This window comes from Staurois parvus, unplaced genomic scaffold, assembly GCF_062004578.1.
Source record: "Staurois parvus isolate SC_StPar_1 unplaced genomic scaffold, SC_StPar_1.0 ptg000243l, whole genome shotgun sequence".
Classification (NCBI taxonomy): domain Eukaryota; kingdom Metazoa; phylum Chordata; class Amphibia; order Anura; family Ranidae; genus Staurois; species Staurois parvus.
Window position 1 is genome coordinate 5,947,747 of NW_028318039.1, and position 22,163 is coordinate 5,969,909.

The 22,163-nt window shown below is 40.8% G+C and overlaps 1 protein-coding gene across 1 annotated transcript in view; it reads right to left on the reverse strand.

The window, feature by feature from the left end:
* RBM26 (RNA binding motif protein 26) overlaps positions 1 to 22,163 on the reverse strand; it is a 106,693-nt gene that overhangs the window by 23,967 nt on the left and 60,563 nt on the right. The window contains exons 15-19 of the mRNA XM_089680461.1: positions 19,136 to 19,258; positions 17,166 to 17,240; positions 15,938 to 16,105; positions 11,322 to 11,426; positions 5,203 to 5,391 (exon numbers count right to left, since the gene is read on the reverse strand). Coding sequence (XP_089536587.1) covers positions 5,203 to 5,391; positions 11,322 to 11,426; positions 15,938 to 16,105; positions 17,166 to 17,240; positions 19,136 to 19,258 — 660 coding nt within the window. The remainder of the gene's footprint in view (positions 1 to 5,202; positions 5,392 to 11,321; positions 11,427 to 15,937; positions 16,106 to 17,165; positions 17,241 to 19,135; positions 19,259 to 22,163) is intronic.

A 22,163-nucleotide genomic window follows, 5' to 3' on the forward strand; every position in this document is an offset into this window, starting at 1 on the left:
AAATCATGCATTGCACGGAAGGTTCTCCTGCTCAAGTCATCACAAGTCCAGGCCCGTCTGAAGTTTGCCACTGACCATCTGGATGATCCAGAGGAGGCATGGGAGAAAGTCATGTGGTCAGATGAGACCAAAGTAGAACTTTTTGGTCTAAACTTCACTCGTCGTGTTTGGAGGAAAAAGAAGGATGAGTTGCATCCCAAGAACACCATCCCTACTGTGAAGCATGGGGGTGGTAACATCATGCTTTGGGGGTGCTTTTCTGCGAAGGGGACAGGACGACTGCACTATATTAAGGAGAGGATGAATGGGGCCATTTATTGTGAGATTTTGAGCAACAACATCCTTCCCTCAGTCAAAGTATTGAAGATGGGTCGTGGCTGGGTCTTCCAACATGACAACGACCCGAAGCACACAGCCAGGATAAGCAAGGAGTGGCTCCGTAAGAAGCATATCAAGGTTCTGGAGTGGCCTAGCCAGTCTCTAGACCTAAATCCAATAGAACATCTTTGGAGGTAGCGGAAACTGTGTTGCTCAGCAACAGCCCAGAAACCTGACAGATCTAGAGGAGATCTGTGTGGAGGAGTGGGCCAAAATCCCTGTTGCAGTGTGTGCAAACCTGGTCAAGAACTACAGAAAACGTTTGACCTCTGTAATTGCAAACAAAGGCTTCTGTACCAAATATTAACACTGATTTTCTCAGGTGTTCAAATACTTATGTTCAGCAGTGCAAGACAAATACATTCTTTAAAAATCATACAAATGTGATTTCCTGAATTGTTTTTTTTTTTTATTCTGTCTCTCAGAGTGGGAATGCACCTACAATGTGAATTTCAGACCCCTCCATGATTTCTAAGTGGGAGAACTTGCAAAATCGCAGGGTGTTCAAATACTTCTGTTCCTCACTGTATTACACTTTTAATTTCCTGACTTCCTATCACATTTTTGAAGGCCCTGGAGCACCAGGACAATGAAATTACCCACAAAATGTCCCCATTTTGGAAAGCAAACACCCCAACAGATATTCTATGAGGCATAGTGAGTCTTTTGAACGAGTAATTTTTTTCCACAAATTTTTGAAAAATGTGGAAAGGAAATGAAAACATTTTATTTTACACAAAGTTGTCAATTTAGAAGATATTTCTAACATTTAGCATATACATACCAAGAATTACACCCCAAAATACATTCTGCTACTTGTCCTGAGTATGGCGATACCACATGTGTGAGACTTTTACATAGCCTGACCACACACAGAGGCTCAAGATCCAAGTAGCACCTTCAGGCGTTCTAGGGGTATAAATTACACATCTAATTTCCTGACTACCTATCGCATTCTTGAAGGCCCTGGAGCACCAGGATAGTGGAAACACCCACAAAATGACCTCATTTTGGAAAGCAAACACCCCAATGTGTATTTTTTGAGGTATAAAAAGTATTTTGAACGTGTCTTTTTTTTTCACAAGTTTTTGAAAGATGTATAAAGAAAATTAAATTTTATTTATTTTTCTTACCCAAGTTGTCAATTTATAATATATTTTTAAAAACACAGCATGGACATAGCAAGAATTACACCTCAAAACACATTCTGCTACTCTTCCCGAGTATGGCGATACATGCATGAGACTTTTTCACAGCCTAGCTAAAACAAAGGGTAAACAGAAGATTACCTGTGGTTATAGTAGAGAAGTTGTCTGCAGAGGAGAACAGTGGTCCAGGAAGCAGGCAGAGACGTGGTCAGCAATAGCCAAATAAATAGTCCTAGCAGCAGGCAGAAAAAGTCCACAGAAAGTCCTGGGTCATTACAGGCAGCGATATGGTCAGCACAGTAATGGTCCAGGCTGCAGAAGGGAACATCAGGCTTAGGTCCTCGGTCAGGTAAGACGTGGCCACAGGGGTAGAGGCTTCGTCCTACCTCTTCAAAGCCTCCGGACTAACAGACCCTGATTCAGGAACTACAAAACCCGGTGAAAACCAAAAATTGGTTTTCTCTACTCTGAAGCCCCTCACATATGCGAGACCCGTGTTATTTTGCATCCCACTACTACAGTAGCAGGGCAAATGATCAGTTCAAGCGACATGCAAAAAACATGGTTGAGGTCAGTGCAGGTAGAAGGCAGAAACGTGGTTTAGAAACAATCCAGACGGCAGGCAAAGGCATCGCCGGTAAACAGGCCAGGGCCAGTTAACGTGGAAGGCATAGGCATGGTCAGTCAAGGCAGCAGGCAAATGATCAGCACGGATTTTAGAAACTGGGAAATGGCAGGCTGTTAAAAATAAGGGGAACTAATATTTTAGTGATGTCTGATAACATCAGAAGCAGTCTCCGATACATAGGCCCGTTGGGAGGGACATTGGGGAAAATGAATACTGGTGTCTCTCCTAACTCCTCTTCTGCCACATACCCAAGATTTATTTTGGCGTCTTCTTCCTGATTCTGTGGGTGGAATGTTTTCTGGAAAATGTTGCTCGTGAAGTCTGCTCACACAATCAGAGCACATGTGTTCTAGGGGAGATCCTTGCTGGTAGATCAGGGCAGTGATAATTTCTTCTATAAAAACGCATTGCACATGGCCAAATGGAAAAAATAAATTGCAACTTTTTTATACCGGAAGAGGGACTTTCCTGATGACAAATAGGGCTGTAACATCTGCTAATTTAAATCCACCCCCCCATGATCCCATTATATTCGTGGATACATTCAGGTGTCCTTGTGGATAGTGGACAGTATGTAAAAATCTCTCTTATCCCTCCACTTCATGGCCAACACTTCCTCGTTTTTCAGACTTGCGAATTCCCCCTTTGTAGGCTCGTGGTTACTAAACTATGTGGGAAGCCCTTTTTCTCATGGTACAGATGCCGGAAAAGGGGCAGACTGGTATAATAGTTATCTAGGTAGATATGATAACCTTTTTGGAACAGTGGGAATGCCAGGTCCCAAACAATTTTGCCACTTGCGCTGATATAGGTTGGGCACTCAGGGGGTTGGAGATGGGAGAGTTTGCCTTCGTACACGTGGAAGGCATGCACATACCCTGTAGCTCTTTCACACAGCTTGTTCAGCTTCAATCCATACCTGGCCCTTTTACTGGGAAAGTATTGCTTGATTCCCAGCCAGCCAGTGAAGTGGACAAAAGGATTAATCCACACAAATTTGTTGCTCAGGGACAAAGTTCAACAAATCTCTTAGCAAAAGAATTTATTAGGGGCAGATTTTGTATAGTTTGTCATAGTTAGGATGATCTCGGAGAGGGCACTGTGAGTTCTTAGAAATGCAGGAATCGCATGATCAGATCATAGCGTGACCTGGACATTACAGCAGAATAGACGGGCATCTGATCGATGGGGTTGGTGGACCAGTAGGCATGCAATTCATGTTTTTTTTTTTTTTTGTAAGCCCCACGTTAAATGTAACGCCCAAATGCAAATTTAACTCTTCCACTGTGAGATGTCTCCATAGAAAAGGACAGGCATAGGATGTACTGGGATTGTTATCAATATATTGCCGAGCAATATATATATAGGTTTGTCTGGTCCACAGTGTACTGAATTAAATCGGCAGGGAAAAACAAATTAAAAAAATCAATTTCAGAAAATTTTTTAGTATTGGTCTGCACACCTGACTGTGTGGTGAAAGGGGGAATTGAAGCTGATCCTGAGCGGAAAGGCAGCCATAAAGGGTTTGCCAGGGCATCAGGACGATAAGCTGGTACTGGGCCTTTCATCCTGGGGTCTAGCGCCATTGGTGTCTGCTGATTGACCACTGAGGTGTATGGCGCTGCTTGTGGTTGCCTGCTCTTCAGAGTGCCGTATCCTTTTAGGGGGGACCGCTTCCTCCTCCGATACGGTCAATGACCCACTACTTTCTACTAGATCATATTCCGAATCAGATGGTGAGCGCTCCCTGCTGCTCTCATCTGACATGCTGAGGATTTTGAGCACTAGTAAAATTTTTGGGACATTTCGGCTCTGGTGATTGTGGCTGTATGAGGGGTAAACTGCTGATGGGTGGCTGTGATGGGTACACTGCTGATGGGCGGCAGTTATGTCAACTCTGTGACAAGTACACCGATTAGGCTGCACGGATGGCTGTGGTGAAAGGTACACTGATGGGCATGCACTGACAGGTACACTGATGGGCATGCACTGACAGGTACACTGATGGGCATGCACCAAAAGATCCACTGATGGGCTGTGTGCTGATGGGCTCCACTGCCAGATGCACTGATGGGCTCCACTAACAGATCCACTGGTGGCACTGATAGGGACTCTTTTTATTAGTGGCAGTGTGGTGCACAGTAGTGAAAGGGTTTATCTGTAAAAACTCACTATTCTTAGGCTCTCCTCCTCACACAAGATCAGTGTGTGAGGAGGAGAAGATAGGAACAGTGAGTGACCGCTGTGTGAGTATATTTATGATCGGCTGTGATAGGTCACAACCAATCACGTTGTAAAAAGCCAATTTCAGTGGGGAAGCGCTATGTCCGAGGGACACAGCCTCTCAGTAATGGCCGGGGGCATGCATGCGCAGCTCGATGCACAGGACGTCATATGACGCTCAGTCACAGGGCAGAAAAGACCGCCCGGCCGTCAATCCACTTTAGGCCGGGCGGGAACGTGTTAAATAGGAAAATCACTTAAAATGTATTTGTTGTACATAATTTAGTTCAAGACGCTTGAAAGCATAGGGTTTTAAGAGGGCAATGGAGTCTGTTGGTAAATATATAGGCATATATATTGTAGACTATGAAATATTTAAATATTAAGATAAGTTTGGTTAGTGTGAAGTGTATGTTTTTGTATGTTTTCTTGTGAAAATGGAAAAGAAAAAAGAAAAGTTTAATAAAGATGATCTGACTGAAAAAGTATAGGAGCTGTTTCATGCTGTATTAATGCACAGATATGGAAAAAAAACCCCAAGGAATACCAAGATTCAGGAAAGAATACACATGGCTTTTGTGTTTAGAAAATATCGGTTTAGCTTGCGTTTCTGCTTTAATAGAAGCCTTTATTCCGAAATACTGCAAGTACTGTATGTGGAAATTGAAATAATGCAGTAGCCAAGGGAGAAAACTCAAATGACTGAAAAAAGTTTATGAATCCAAAACATTGTTCTACATTACCTATATACTGCAATGATATAAATAAGAAATATGGACATTATGACATGTATGCAATTTCAACAGAAGACTTAAATCAACTTACTGCAAAGTGAGGAAGGAGATCTTCCCTGTCACCTTCAGTAAACCCAAATATCTCTAAAGCTCTTGGACGATGATCTAACACAGCATGAACTGGAATGCCTCGACCTCTCCCTCTTCCACGTGACATTCCTCTTCCCCGCATATGTGCCCCTCTTCCACGCCCAGAAGACAGGATACCCCGTTTGGCAGCCTACAAAGAACAGGATATAAAAACTCCAACTGTAAGGATACATGTTTGCGCTGCATTTCTGCACTTTACACAATTTGCAAATGTAGGCATTTCAGTTCAGGAACAAAAATAAATGAATACACTCAAAAGTATCCTTGAAAGAGTACACATTGTTGTATACACTTTCTTCAAAAAAGAACACGTATTAGAGGTTTATTAAGCTAACAAAAATGGAAAAAACATTTACTGAAAACTTTGCCTACATAGCCAAAGCACTTCTATTCAGTTTTGGATAATGAAGGAGGGATGAGAACTCCTTTTGCTTTCTTTTTGGTCTAGTATGCCACATTGGAAAGATTTCTCTTCACTTCTATTCTGGAGAGAGCAGGAAGCGAGAGGAAAAACTCTCCAAAGTAAAAAAAAAAAAAAAAATACCCTCAGGCTGTTGTCCCCCAACAGGTATCCACACTGGAAGACACCTTGGTTCTGGTGACAACCATGAATGGTCAACAAGACCATAAAGGAGAAGTTCCCCCAAAATATGAAACCCCAGAAGGCCGAACCAATTCTTGATAAATGTTACATGCATATTACGGGCTGTAACAAAAAAAAAAACCAAAACCCCCCCCCCAAAAAAAAAAAACAAACAAGCCCCAAACCCATATATATTCTGAAATTGCAGGACATATATAATTGAGAGGATTGGAATTTTGCAGATGATGATGTGATGCAACGTAAGTTAATTTTTATTGAAAATATAGTTTTGAAAAAAATTTGTTTAGCAATCGTGGACATCAAAAAATCAGCAGTGGATTCAGTCTTTTGTAGCTTTTTGAAGAGTTAAGTTTCTTGTGAATGGTCATTGTTATAAGATTTTTGTTTAGATTATAACTCTGCAGCCGGGGTATCAATAGCACTATTAAAGCATAATGATGCATGTCAAACCTATTATGCTTTAATAGTGCTGAACCTGTGAATGGTGCCAAGTCAGCAGGTGATCATATTGTCTGGACATACTAGGCTAAGGAGGAAAATCAACACATAAAACGGATTTTGAAACAGAACATCAACCCATAGTCTCAGAGTGCATAAAGGCCTACACATCTGTGTAGAGTAGACCTACACATCTGTGAAGTGTCTCCAAGGAATGGTCCCTGAACCCACTTTAGAGAAAAAGAATTAAATCCCACCGAGACAGCAACAGGTAGCATAAGGTACAAGGAAACTGCCTATACAAGGAATAGGCAGATAAAATAAGGTATATCTCATCAAAGTGGAAAGGAAGAACACAGATCTGGCAGAGTTGAGAACCAGATCAACTCCCCATTATCTGTAAAGATGAGCAAGGCAACCCTGGGTCAAGCCCTAAGGAGGAACTTTCCTGAAAAAACCTGTCTATCCCAGAACATTGCAGGGGTACAGGACTAGAATTGCTTCCGACTTCTCAGGCCCAAGGATGCATCAGAGTTTCTGTCTCACCCCATCAGAAGTCTGATCAGGGCAGTAAAGAACATTTGCCTGCAGAAAAAGTATCACCAGAAAAACCTTCTTGTAAAGTCTGTGACATTACCAAGGAGGGAAAGCCAAGACCCAGGTAAACAAAACCTACTGTCACTAAAAGGAGTTCTATGTGGTCACAGCATGCAACTTAATTTGCAAACATCCACCATTGTACAAGCAATACAAACAATAGTTCTGACTAGTAATCAAATATAAGCTTACTTGAAAAATCTCCTTTAGCATTTTGATTGCTGCCTATCAACTACCCATCTCTTTTTCACAACTTCATGGACTCCCTGTATGCTTTGCAGCTTCTCCTTAGCGGTTTACTTTTCATTTCTAAGGACGACATATTCTATGGTACCTTGCTGCCAGCAAACTGTGATACTGTACTGACTCTGCCTCCAGAAACTCTTCCTTTTAGCACCTCAGGAGTTCAAAAGGCAGGCAAAGTGAATTCTGTAACACAGCAGTGCCAAAAAAAGCATAGTGAATATGTGTCTTTGTGAAGAATCCCACACATTTCCTTCCTTGAATTCAAAGTAACTATAAGATTGTTCAGATTTTTAGGAGTAGGCTAAAAATAACTGCAAATAATGATTTTTAAAATTTGAAGTATTTGCTGCAGTTGTCAGAGGTTTGCTACATTGATACACTAGCTTGTTTAGCATACAGATGACTGAGGTAACACTACCCCCCCCCCCCTTTAACATCCTCCATCTGCAGCGCAGGATCTGGAATGCACCTTCATGCTTGGACCTCTCTGCCATGTCTGAGAGGTACCCAACTAGGGCAGACTGGCCTCCCAAAGATCACACTTCAAGGAAACAGCAGACAGAATAAAGGACTAGAATAAAGTTTTGTCCAAGTCAACCTCTCAACTATCTGTCATGTGACAACAAAAACTCCTGTTCCTCCTGAATGATAAAGGCAAGCCAGTACTTCACGGTTGCCCAGCAGTGGGTGTAGTTCAGACCTGGGAAGGGTTCTGAGATATAGAAGGAACTGCCTGCTCTGGATCTCCAGACCATAGTCCAGGGAAAGAACATTCACAGATGAAGAAGGTTCCCTCACCAGCCACAGAACTGAAAAGACAGATTCATAAGGCCAGGAAATACCGAATCCACAGAGGCAATTTGGCCTCATCAGAAACTTGATCCACACCAGCAGAAAGAAGGGCTAAGGTAGTCTGAAAAGACAAAGGATAAAAGACCTTTCGACACACAACAGCTTTGCAACAGTGGAGAGGCAGGTAAACTACCAGTTACCTTTGCCGTTTCCTCCAAACCACGCTAGGCACCGAAGCAGATCTGTCCTAGCATGGTCAATTTGCACCTGTATTTTGTGAATGGGAGCTAAAGGACGTACTGCCTACATGGTCAGACTGCTGAACGTAAGAATGCCCTCTACTGGCCTGGTGGTTTACCTGTTAAAGTGGGTCAATTGGAGATCCACAATGGATATAGACTATTAAGTTAAACAAAAAAAAAAAAATTCCATATGGGAACAGAGTCAGTAAACACTCATAGGAGGTCCCGGAACCCTCAGGATGCTTTCAATCCCCATAAATGAAAAACTTGAACAACAGGTATAATGGCAAGGTCTTTGCAGATATGGCAGCTGTGAAAGAACCAGAACTGTAGACAGTAAGCTGAACCTCTAGGTGCAGAAGAGAACCTACCACATCAATACAAGCTGAAAAACAGGCTGTTGCAAGTCTGGTGTAATAGCAGAAAATTGTGATTCCTAAAAAAAAATATATTTTTAGGAAAGCTTGCAGAAATCCAGGATCGCAGTTAGAGATGGTCACTACGACCTTTGGCCTGACTGTTTCTAAGGCAGATTAGAAATTATCTCTGCAGGGGAAGGCACAGTAGCATGCTTACAGCCTCTGCAGTCAGCACCAGTGAAGAACTCGGTGACTAAGCCAACAAAGTCTTCCATGACTGTAGTACAGATCCCAGATGACAATGCAGGGGACTATCACCCAGCAGAGTGATGAAAGAGATGGATTTTGTTATAACTTGATTCCAGACTGGAGACTTCAGTACCTTCAGAAGGAAGCAAACAAATGTCCAAAGAACCTGTAGAGGATTGTAAATTGGCTTCACTCATTGCAACAAAACCATCTTATGTATGTCTAGGATGTCTAGGTACACAGACATGTTGTAAACACATGGCAGTGATGCACATATTCCCAGGGTACAAGGCAAGGTGTTAGGTGCTCAAAATCCAGATCCCTCAAAGCCTGTGAAGAGTTGGGTAGCCAGAGGTGAGTCACTGAAGATGAATTCCAAGTGGCTATATAAGAAGCAGGTGGGAAACAGGGCAGAGAGCATGCTACTCTCCACCCAAAGCATAATGTCAATGTTCAGTCACTTAGCTTTAACCCCTTTTGTGCTGAAAAAGCTGAAAATTAGGGAATTTCCAGGCCAGCCCTGCAACACCACAGGTACAGCATTGATAAAAATAAGTTATAAAAACTAAAGTAAAATGGTAGAAAATATTAGATTACACTTGTCCTGAATGAACTGATAAGGATTTAGCCTGGACTAGCCTACAGCTTTTGTTTGCCAGTGTCAAATCCTCCAGTAGGTGGCAGTACAACTCGACAATTCAAGTCTTGGTTTCCCTCAATGAAGGAGAAAGAAAAAAAGCTTTACAACTTTATCCATATGCCTAAGGATATATTCTCCATATCCATATATTCTAAGGTGGATAGGGATAACCCATATGTGTTTTTTTTTGTATATCTGTGTATTTTAACCCTGTGATTAGCAAAGCTATGACATCACTGCCTACCAAAAAAGGAATACAGTGGGTCTATAGCAGGGGTATGCAACATTAGAGAGGTGGAGATCTAATTGAACCACATGGGAGGAGTCAAAGATCACAAGGCAAAATGTTGCCCAACCTCACCTGCTCACTGCTTGATTTAATCCTATATTAGCACCACAATCACATGCATTGCACAACAATAATACATTTTGCTTCCTAACCACCTGTCAAAAAATGCTTGACAGCTTTTCAGAGAGGAGCAACAATGCCTGTTGCACTTGTGAATGAGCCCTTAGTTGCACTCAGCGGCGGCACCCTTAGGGTTCGTTCACAGGTGAGGTTGGGGGGAGGTAAAACCATGCAGCTAAACTGTGGTTTTACCTCTCCCAGTCCCTGCCCCTTGCAGAGACAGCAGTCGAAGGTGTATACATGACGCAGCAAGAATTACAGCCCCTGCTGCTTTAGGCAGACGCTACTGCACGCCGATCATGACCCATTCAAGTGAATGGGGGCACTCCGCAAGCACTCCACATCCACGTTCAATGCATGCAGTTGCAGCATGGTAGTGCAGGGTCCAGGGAGTTAAAACAGGTGGGGAGGAGGCACTCCGACACCTCCTCACTGCCTGCTTTAACCCCTTGGTTGCTGTACTGCACAAGGTTGCAAGGCATTTACACAGCGGCCCTATTCAGTTGAATGGGTCATGCTTGGCAGGTGCTGCACCCACCAAACATCACAGGGTGTACAATTCCTGCTGCAGCCACAACGTGTGTACACCCATGGCCATTGCAGCTACAGGGGATGTGGTTGCATGGGTGGTAAAACAAAAAAAAAAAAAAAAAACACGACAACTCAACTATTGGGTTTTACTGCCCCACCAAACTGCAAATGTAAATGAGTCCTTACTGTCCTAAGTGCCCACAAATAGTGGCTTACTTTATTGACGACACCAGTTCACTACTGTTTGTGGACTTCAGCACAAATTGCAGCTCAATGTCACTTGCAGCTGCTGGTGCTGCTCTGGTCCTACTAAGCAGGGAGGGAGGCAGAGTGCAGTTGACATCACTCCGATGGGAACTGCAGGCGGAACTACAGAAGCTGCATCGGATGATGTGGCTACCTGCTCTCTCCATGGCTGGCTTACCTCCAAGTAAAAAAAATAGCCCCACTGCTTCATATAAGGGCTGCACTGTGTTTGAGGTTTTGCAGAGGGCAGGTCGACAAGCAGAGGACACAATCTACCAGTCACCTGGCCACAATCTACTGGTAGAGAATGATCAATGGGTTGCTGACCCCTGGTCTATAGAATACATTCTTGGCCAAAAGGTTAATTGGTACACTAGCATAATTTTTTTATTGCACATTTAACTGTCAGGTTTTGACAGCTAATTGCTACAGTAATATTCCAAAGCATTTATATTGCTTACAGTATTTTAAGAGTAGTTCAGATTTGAAGCAGGAAAGCAAAAGTATAACTATTGCAAAATAGAAATAATCTGCACAACTGTAGTGCCACCCAATGGCTAAAGAGAATAATGCATTTCAGTTTGTTTTAACCCAATTTATTTTTAGTAATTAGGGCTGAAGTATGGTCTTCCCATATACAGTACAACATATAGCAATATGATCTCACGGTTAAAATACCCCTCAAAGTGGATAAACGGTACACCTACCTCAAGCTGCAACTCTGTATATTTTCTCCTTAACTCAGCAACGTCTTCACCTGCCTGAAGTTTTTTGTACAAGTCAAGTTCAGTGTCAAGTAGCTCTTTCTGCATCTGAAAAAAATATTAGAGCATACATTTATATAAAGCTACGTTGAAAAGTAGAATGTACTGATCTGCAACAACACATGGTTGAAGTTGCTGGAAGTGTCCTTTTTCAGTTTGGCTAACATTCAGCAATGTCTCTCTACAGAAACAATTTGTACGTTAAGGCCCCAGTAATAAAACAGCTGTATGGTCCATACTACTGCTTTAATAGAAAAAAAAAGTAAAAAAAAATGCGCTCTACAAACGTACATTGTGCTCAACTTGCTTTTGAACTCTGAAGCAAGCTGAGCAATATTTGCACAAAAAGGTTTTTTACCGTTATGCATAGAATGCAGGAGGGTAAAACAACCTTGAGCCTTTACAACTACTTTAAGAAGATAAAAAAATATTTTTTTGTACTCCCCATTAAATTGCTTTTGTTCGGGTGCATTAACCTCCCTAGCTGTATGATTATGTCAGTATTTCTGTCCTCAAAGCAATACATTGTTTTCAATGGAAATATGTACTTTTTTTATTGAATAATTTTAGGAATAACTCACTGAAATCTGTCCGAACAAGAGTCTAGTAAACATCCTGGGTATGAGAAAATTTAAAACACGAAATCATAAATTATAATATAATAAATCATAAAAAATAATAGAATAATACATTTTATTTAATAATGTAATCAAACCAAAATAACCAAACACTGAAATTTGAAATATAGCGCCAAGTTCGCACATCACTGAGCAAAGTCGCAGAATCGTTTTCAGTGTCTGATGACGAATTTCCCCACGAATCATTATCACTCAATTCTACAAGTGGTTCTAATTTACTATCGCTGTTCTCTAGCTGGTCTAAACCCGCTTTTGACCTAAAGGGACGCTTTTTGGATGCCATGGACGTTTCTTAGTTTCCAGGCAGAAAGAATGGTAAAAATATAGGCAGGGCACAGGACAAAGCACTAGGGACATAACGTATGTGAAATGGTTTCATACAGTAATGTTATACTATCAGACTTTAGTGTATCATGTGTATGTAAAATTTTAACATTTTTTAATCTCCCGCTGGTTACGAAGCCGCCCCCCCGATTCCATCCCATAGATTCCATCCCGTAGATCGCGATGATCGCAGGGAACGAAACCCGGAAGACGGATGCCAACATTGGCCGGAGGACATGGCTGGGGATGCAACGGGACAAGGTAAGTGATCCAGGGATCCCAGAGTGTAGCTCGGGGTTATCACTTCTGGTACTGAAACTTTTTAGTTTTTTTTTTTTTTGTTTAAATACTGTCACCAGTGCAGTACAATTTCATCATGACTAGTGCGGCGGTGATCAGGGTGAGAGTATGTAAAAAAATATTTAAAATGTATTCATTTTATTAGTAAATTAATCAAAGGTGATGTAGCGCTGCTAATGGATATCAATAAGTACTAAAACAATACAGGTGAATATACTGTGAATGTCATTATTAACACGCAGTTTTTACATGCGTTGGAGGTGAGAGTTCAGTGAGCATGGAGTGGCAGTTATTTGCAAGAAAATTCACGTTCACCAGGGAATCGCAGTCATGGTGTTGGATCATGTGATATTTGGAAACTTATGAACTCATTTATTGAAAGCACTTTAGAATCTTTAATCACATTATTCATTAATTTATATTTATGGTCTATGTTCTTGGTCATTTATTCACATTATGATTATGAACACAGTTTATTCACCTGCATTGTTTGTTAGTACTGATTGATGTCCATTAGCAGCTTTAATTCATTTATTTAGTTGATATTGTGGGAACACAACTGATGTCAGTGGCAGCATCTATTCGTTTGTTTATTTATACTGTATAATAGGCACAGAAGTTCACTTATCTATTGGTATTCATTTTATTGATAGTGACATTGTAATACTCTGGGGGGGAATCAGATTTTTTCTTTAAACCCCGTTATTGCTTACAATAGTGCTGATCATGGTTCTAAGTAATAGCTTTAGCCATTACTGACAGCATGCTTACTGTTGACATGCTGTGATTGGGTACAGCTGATCACATGGTACAAGGTTGCCAGTTACCATGGGATAGTGGTTTATCAATAACAGCATTAGCTGTTCATGACTCAAAGCCATTCATGACAATTTGCTAACATAATAGCATGTGATCGCCATGATTGGTACCAACCACCACTGGAACGTGCCCCAGGAGCACGCTAGTGCGCATGCGCCAGGAGATTTACCAGTACGTCGCTGAGCCTGGCTGTGCTGCATTGCCTATAGTAAATGGTTAGAGTAACTACTTTTGCTGAGAAAAAAAAAACAACAAACGATGAGGAAAATTGCAGTGTCTAAATGCCTTTAGATGTGATAAACAATTTTAGAGTGGAAAATTAAACTTTGGTTGCAGATGATGCTTAAAATGTGATGTGTAATTTAAGCTTGGTACACACGACTGACACATGTGGGTGGGGGAAATCTCAGCATCAACATCGGCTATGTTGATATGGAGATCTGTCAGGTTTTTTTTAGTTTAAACCCCTGGTTGAACCAAAAAAAAAGTGTATAGTGGCAAGAAAAAGTATGTGAACCCCTTGGAATGAACTAATTTTCTGCAGTAACTTGCTATAAAATGTGATCGGATCGTCATCTAAGTCACAGCAGTAGACAAACACACTGTGCTTAACCTAATAAACAATTCTAATTTCTCATGTCTTTATTGAACACACCCATTAAGCAAAGTGCTGGAGGAAAAAGTAAGTGAACCCCCGGAGTTGTTAACTAGTTGAACCGGCTGCAATGACTGCAAACAAGCACTTTCAGTAGTTCTGGATCAGACCTGCACAACATTCAGAAAGATTTTATAACCATACCTCTTTACAAAATTGCTTCAGCTCAGACACATTTGTAGAAATGCCAGGTGTCAACAACTCTCTAGAGGTCATTCCACAGCATCTTCAAGGAATTATGGTCTGGGATCTAACTGGGCCCACTCCAAAGGGTACATTTTCTTTTCTGAAGACATTCTGTAGTGGATTTACTTCGATGCTTAGGGTAACTGTTGCATCACCCAACTTCTACTAAGCTTCAGCAGGTGGACAGCCACCCTGACATTATCCTGTAGGATATTTTGGTAAAGTTGGGAATTCATTTTGGCCTCAGTAATGGCAAGAGGTCTTGGCCCTGAGGCAGTTAATCAAACCCAAACCCTTATCTCCTTTATCTAGCACAGCAATCAAGGAAGGCTCTTCATAGGTACAACCCAAAAAAAAAAGTCCAAGTAATCAACAGAATATCTACTGTGCAGGCTAGAGAAATCCTTGTCTTGGCCACAAAATTGGTCTGCTTGTTCTGGACATTTTGGCCTCTAGGTTCAACATCTGGTGTTTTCCACCTTTCAAAGAGATTATGAATGATCTCTGGGTGTAAAGAACTCTCCCAGGGGTCTAGGCATTGACAGCTTAGAAATTCCTCTCCCAGAAATGTGTATTATTAACATATATAGTCAGACTGTTTATTTTCTTTGCTTTAACAAGCTTTATTCACTATTTGGGTATATTTGGTCAAGCTCTACACTTCTTTTGTTTGGCAGTTTTGTGTATATGAGCTTTCCCCTGGTTGGTGGTTTTCATTGGCAGGTGGTGGAAAGTCCCTGCAGTCCCTTGTGTGCCTTTTGATTGGCATTGTTGATCGTTAACATGCTGCAGACCTGGGGTAATGGCATTCATTTTTTTATATGTTCTGATTCATGCCTGATGGTTGTTGTTGCATTTAGGATGTAAGGATTTCCACATAAGCTGCTAACAGGACTACACACAAATACCTGCAGTATGCTTTCAGCTAAACAGTTATTCAAGCTTTGCACTGCATCTGAATGGCAACCTTTTTTGATCAGGCAAAGCCATGACAGTCCCTCATAAGGATGAGTGTTGTCCACTCTCCCACCCCATACATTCCTATGGAAGATTGTTGCTGACTGTATCACTGGGGTGGTGGTGGTGTGTCTGTATGCTGCCTATCATCTTAAAGCTTTCCTTTATATGGTTTGGGAAATAGATTTCTCAGGATTTTTATTTTTAATACATATGCCACCTCCCAAAACATAAGTTCATCAGCAGTACTAAACTGCTGGTCTTCACGGTCTATCAACAAAGTTCTAAAAAGCAGGGGTAATGTACACAGATTCAACTAACTAGCAAGAATGCCATTATAGGGGTTACACTCAAGTCACACAAAACAAAGGAAATAGTTGAACTGTCCTTTAACATAATAGGTCATGATTGCATCCTAACATGTCCATTCACATCCCTGCTGTCCTCTTTTCCCGTTTGGAAGCCCACACGTAGACTCTCAAGAGTAGCATCCAGTTGGTATCTGAGAAACTGTAGCTGAACAGCTATCACAGATACTGACAACTCTTGTCCTGGACCAAAATGATAGCATGTTTTAAAAGAAAATTGCAGTTTGAAATGCTAGCATTTTTATCAGTAAAGCATCCTCATTACAAATGTGCACAGAATCATTCACGTATGTAAAAACTAAAAGAGCATACCTGAACTTTACTTTTGTTACTCTTAAGAGTCGCTCCAGTAGATGATACAGCCTTTAGCTCATCTCTTAATTTAGTAATGCTATTAGACAAGGTTTCCAGCGTTTTCAAGATTTCTGCTTTGTCCTCAGCCTTTATGGTCTTATTTTTCTCAAGTTTAGATATAAGCATCTGCAAGTTATACAAATGTTATCACCACTAAGATCTAAACATGAACTACAAGTTAAATCGAACCCATCGGGATAGAAATATGGGAGTTGCCACTGTGGACTTGTTTTTAAAAGGTGCATACCCAATGGCTGTCTTACTTGTCTTTCTTCATTATGTCCTTTAACAAGAAAGCTTGTTCAAGGGTACTAAATGACCAACCAGTAGAGCCAAAGTAAGGAGGATAGCCCCAGACTCTGCAGCTTCAAAAATAAGACAAGCAGTGGCAGTTCTCATGTTGCTCTACTGACATCAGCTTTTATTAAACATATAACTAATTATACATGATTATGGCACAAATACATATATCTAAGCTAGATTAACAGACTTTATAATAAAGAATATTTTAAAAATCTAACGACCGATGCATATGATCTATGGCTTAATCTGCATTGCTCCAACAAAACTCTCATATCTTCCTACTGTCTTCGTGCCAGGATTCATGCAAAGCGGCTGTTATCCAGTCTCGGGGACCAGGGTGTTAATAACAGTCACAGTCCCAGAGACATAGCCAAATTGGATCCCAGTGGCAGATCTTTCCAATAGGCCAGAGACAAAGCAAGGTACTGAATATAGTGATTTGCCCAAATGGCTGCCTTCCTCAACTTTCTCTTACAGAGGCTGACATACAAGCTAATCGAATGTATTGCTTCACAGGGTGTGGAGAAACGCACAAAAATAAATGCTTCCAAAATAATATTTTCTTAAAAACATGCTGTCGAAGACTAAATCTATCTTCAAACCTGTAATTTTTGTGTAAATGCACAAAGCAGTTAAAAACATGATTAGTAGCCAAAACTACCTGCTGAAAATGCAGACAAAGCTTTGGTGACAAAAGGGCTCCTGACATGAAGGGGTTAAAGGTGCTGCCCTAGCTGGAACATATGCAAATATCAATATAACTTTATATAAGACCTCTGAACAGGTTTTTCAGTCAACAATGTGATCAAATAAAACATGTCAGGAGTGAATACAGGGCTTTGCTATAAAAGGTGAAAGGCTACACAGAGCAGTCAAAACTTACCTTCTGTGTTTCTATGTGCTTTTCCAGAATCTCTTGTTTTTTCTTCCTTACATTTTGCTGAAGTTTCAGTGCTTCCTGTGAAATGTTTTGGAAAATATTTAAATGGCTAACATAGTAAAGTGTGAAGATTACTAAATTAAACATTCCACTGCATGGATATGGAGGAAAGGCAAAAATGTGGCTGCATTTCCTTTCAAGGATAAAGTTCACCTTCTGCTAGAAAATAATAAATGCACATTTTTTTGCAGGTAGAAAAATATGCATTTATTATTTTTTGTTGCAAGAGCCTGTACACCACTGCACCAGTGATCAGATTGCTGGTGCCATGCAGGTCTCCTGCAGACCTGTCAGTGTATTTGCTTGCCCATACGGGAAAGCAGATATACTGACAGGAAGAATCAATGAACCATCATGGCGCTGCACTGCGCTGTGATAGTTAATTTAGAACTACAAGCCAACAGCTGCTAAGGTTGATGGGACTTGTAGTTTCTTATTCACAGAAGACTATGAAGGAGTGATGGGCAAAGCCATGCATGGCCGCATCATTTTTACATTTTGACAGCTAGTGGAAGGAGAAGATCGCCCCACAAGCTATCAAAGTGGGGGAGCAAGGGCCAGTCTATTTATAACAAGTTACACCCTGCATATGGGTGTAACCTGTAACATATTAACAGCATTACAAAGCGACTTCAGTGATGAAAGTTCTAGGTCTGAGTTTGAATGGATAGAAAAATACTCACTAAAAATACAATTGTAAAACACCATGCTGGACTTAACACCTGATAATATAGAACATTTTAGAAAGTGGCTGAATTACCGGAGTTCAGTTTTAACCACTTGACAACCGTGCGGTTGTCCAGTTCTGGGAGGGCGTCATGACGCGCCCTACCATGCCCCCAGCGGTGCGCACCCGTTGATCTCCGTGATCGATGTGTCCTACGGACACAGCTGATCACGTGATATGGTCAAAGGCCAATCACAGCGTCCTTTTACCACGTGATCAGCTGCATCCAATGACACAGCAAATCACCGGGTAAATACAGATGCCGGTTATCGGCTGCACTTTCCTCATGCTGTCACAGCGTGAGGAAAGTACTGCCGATGACAGGCAGCTGTCAGAGAAAAGATCAGCACTGATGATCAGCGGCCAGCAGTGCCATCCAGCAGTGCCCATCATTGCTGCATATCAGTGAAGTATCATCAGTGCCGCCTATCAGTGCCACCTCATCAGTGCCAATCAGTGCTGCCCATCAGTGCGGCCTCATCAACGCACATCAGTAAAGGAGAAAAATTACCTGTTTGTAAAATTTTATAATACAAAGACATTTTTTTTGTTATTTTTTTGCTATTTTTGTTTATAGTGCCAAAAATAAAACATCCAGTGGCGAGTAAATACTACCAAAGGAAAGTTCTATTCGTGTGAAAAAAATTAGAAAAATTTCACAAGTACAATATTGCATGACAGCGCAATTGTCATTCAAAGTGCAACAGCACAGAAAGCTGAAAAGTGGCCTGAACAGGAAGGGGTATAAGTACCTGGTAGGCAAGTGGTTAATTTACAAAGCAAAGATACCATATATGCCTAACACACAACTTAGCAGGGATTTACCTATTACTGTTAAGAAGCAGGCACATTTCCAGGACAAATCTCCAAACTCAGTGACTGCTTCTGGACAAACTTCAGATCTCTAAACCCTGTGTTACGTGAATAAGAAATAAATATGCACTTTTCAAGGGATGCAGGGGACTTCTTTCATATAACATCAGAAAATGTAGAAAGCCTGTCCCTCTGTTATTGCTATAAATTTTAGAGAAACAGGTGAGTTTAAAAAAAAGACGAAATACATTTTCAGTACTTCTACCTGCTGCAAGTATGACTATCAAAAGTGTCAGTGAAGATAAACTAATACATGAATCTAATTTATGTCAGTTTCACATTCATTTTAATGTTTAGTGTGCCACTAAATCACCTGTTTCTTTTTCTGTGCTTCACTCTTGTCAACTGACGCGGAATAGACAACAGATTTCTGAATGGCTTTTAAAGCTTCTGGGTTGTAAACAGTTTTTGTAAGCCCAGTAGATGTGGATAGGACCTGGAAACAAAATAAAATGTACAAATCATATTAAAACAAAACCTAAAATGGGATTTCAACTTTGAATAAGAAAACAAAAAGCCTCTGCCCTTAAACTGTGATGTGGACAGCTGAGGGACATTACGCAATACATTTCTTTGCATATTTAACAGGGCTGAAGCAAAAACAGTCCATGTTATTGGCAGTATTGGTGGGGAGAGACATTCATATTCTGAACACAGCAACACTGCAGCAAAAAAGAAAGCTGGCACAGTCTTATGCAGCAGAGCTTACCCTTCCAAGCCTACAGGAGGTGGGTACAAAGACCCAAAGTAGCATTAAAGTGTTTGTAAAAGTTCAGTTCAGTTTTTTTTTTTTAATTAACAAAAATGTCATACTTACCTGCTCTGTGCAATGATTCTGCACAGAGCAGCCCCGATCCTCCTCTTATCAGGTCTTTTCCCGCTGAATGCCTCCAGAGCAAACTGCTTGCTCTGGGGGTATTCGTGCGTACTCGCGCCCAAGCAATCTCTGTGTTTCTATGAGACAAGAGCACGGCTTGGCCCCATCCCTTGCTTTCTTCTCACAGGCTGTGAATGGCAGCAGCCAATGAGAAGGGAGAGACCGGGGAGATCTGCTCTCACACATCACTGGATCAGAATTGGGCTCAGATGAGTATAAGGAGGGCAAGCTGCACACTGAAGGTTTTTTACCTTCATATATAGAATGTCGATCACAAAATCCTTCGTCAGAGAATAAAATAAAAGGAAATAGGCTTTGAAGGGTGTTTGCAGTCCTTTAACCACTTCCCTTCCGGCCCATGTATATAAACGGCCGGATGGGAGCAGTACAGGAGCAGGTTGCCATTCATCAATGGCACCAGCATTTTCAGCCTGTGTGCGTTGTCTGGGAGTGCGCAGTACCACGATCCAGTACCTGCTGTGTCCTCCGGACACAGCAGAGCACCGATCGCTGTACAGGACCTGTGTGTGAGGTCCCAGTCATGTGATCACTGATTGGCCAATCAGTGATCACATGAATAGTAGTAAGCAAGATGTCACTTTTGACATCATTGCTTACTACTAGTGAAATCTGTGAATGATCACAGAGATCACATGGTACAAGGCTATTCTCAACAGCCTTCTACCATGTGACAAGCTGTGACCAATCACAGCTCTCACATTTCTCAATGGAGCAAGAATGCAGTCAGAGAGGAGAAATGATTGCTTTTACAGCCTTTATGGGTGTAAAAGCAATCGGTGTAAAAAAAAAAAAAAAAAAAAAAAAAAATCTTCAGCACTCCCCACAAGTAGTACAGTGTAGTACTACTTATGTATGTAGTAGTATGGTGACACTGTACTGCTAGGGTGGCAGTATGTTGAAAAAATACAAAAAAAAAGTAAATTTTTTTTTTTAAATTATAATTTTTGGTTATAAACTAATTTGAGTTATTTTTTTTTTACTAAAAAAGATAGCTGAATACATTTTGGCCAAGATTTGGGAAGAAAGATTATTTGAAAAATGTTAGAAGAAAAACACTTTTTTCAAAATTTTTGGACTTTCCTCTACATAGCAAAAAAAATAAAAATCCCAGTGGTGAATAAATACCACCAAAATAAAGTTTTATCGGACTCAAAAAATGCAAAAAAATTAATATGGGTATAGTGTTGCATGACCGCGCAATTGTCATTCAAAGTGCGACACCGCTGAAAGCTGAAAATTGGCCTGGACAGGAAAGGGGTAAAAGTGTCCAGACTTGAAGGGGTTAAACAGGACAGTTAGGGTGAATCTCCTTAATGGGGGCACAGAGAGTAATACAAGCAGACAGGTGTTCTAATCTCTCTCTATCCTATCTAAAAAGTGTCCGCACTTGAAGTGGTTAAATAAAGTTGTAAAATAGCAAGTAATGAGCGAACACACTCAACCAGATTTCAATAGCAGCAACAGGTAGACCCCCAAAACGTAAGTATGTTGTTCATTGCATCAAGCACTTCCGCATCAGGCACAAGATCCTTCTTTTAGAGTAATAAATGCAGCCTTGCAAATCCTCTGAGGAAAGGTCTTCAGGTACGGTCAGTATGAAATTGGAGTAAGAAGGTCAGCAACTGACTCCTCACTTGTTTAAAAACATAAGCTAGCAAGCCTGGTACAGGCCCAGTAGGTGGAGGAGCAGCATGGAACTTACAGCCCCTACAACTAGTATAAGTCATCGGTTACACCGATTCAATTTAAAATCGTGCGATTTGTGCGCAATTTCAGTGAGATTTCAGGTGCGATTTCTGAAGACTTTATTGCTACTTGTGAAGATTTCCATCGATTTTTTGGAAATTGCGGTGCAATTTCCATTGTTTTCTATGTATGTGAAATCACAACAAAACTGCAGAAAAGGTAATGCAAGAACTACTTTAGAAATCATGATGCAACAGCACATCGCACGTGTTAAGACACTGACATTCACATTCATTAGATGCGATTTCAATTCGCACCAGTATGACCGTGCACTTAATGACCAGTTGAGAATGCTGCAACAAACCCCTGAAATATTTCACCAATATATGTTGCGCTCCTTAATACCTCATAATAACCCTTAAACCATAATTATTTTTTAAAATTCCAAATCCCATTAAACAATTAATAGATACCTTTTAAAGTGATTTTGTGCCAGCCAATCAAAAATTATTAGTGTGAAATCAATTGTAAATTAATTATCCTCAATAAAATACAAAATTTATGACTAAGTGATTTTTTTACCCTTAAATTAATTTAAAATCCTAATAATTTATAAAATTAATAAATCTAATTACATTATGTATAAATATAACCTGCGAGCCAAAACAATTGAGGTTGTTTTGGCTCGCAGGTTATATTTATACATATAAACCCCTGAAATAGAAATACAGGGCTCAGAAGGAGGCAGGGTAACAAG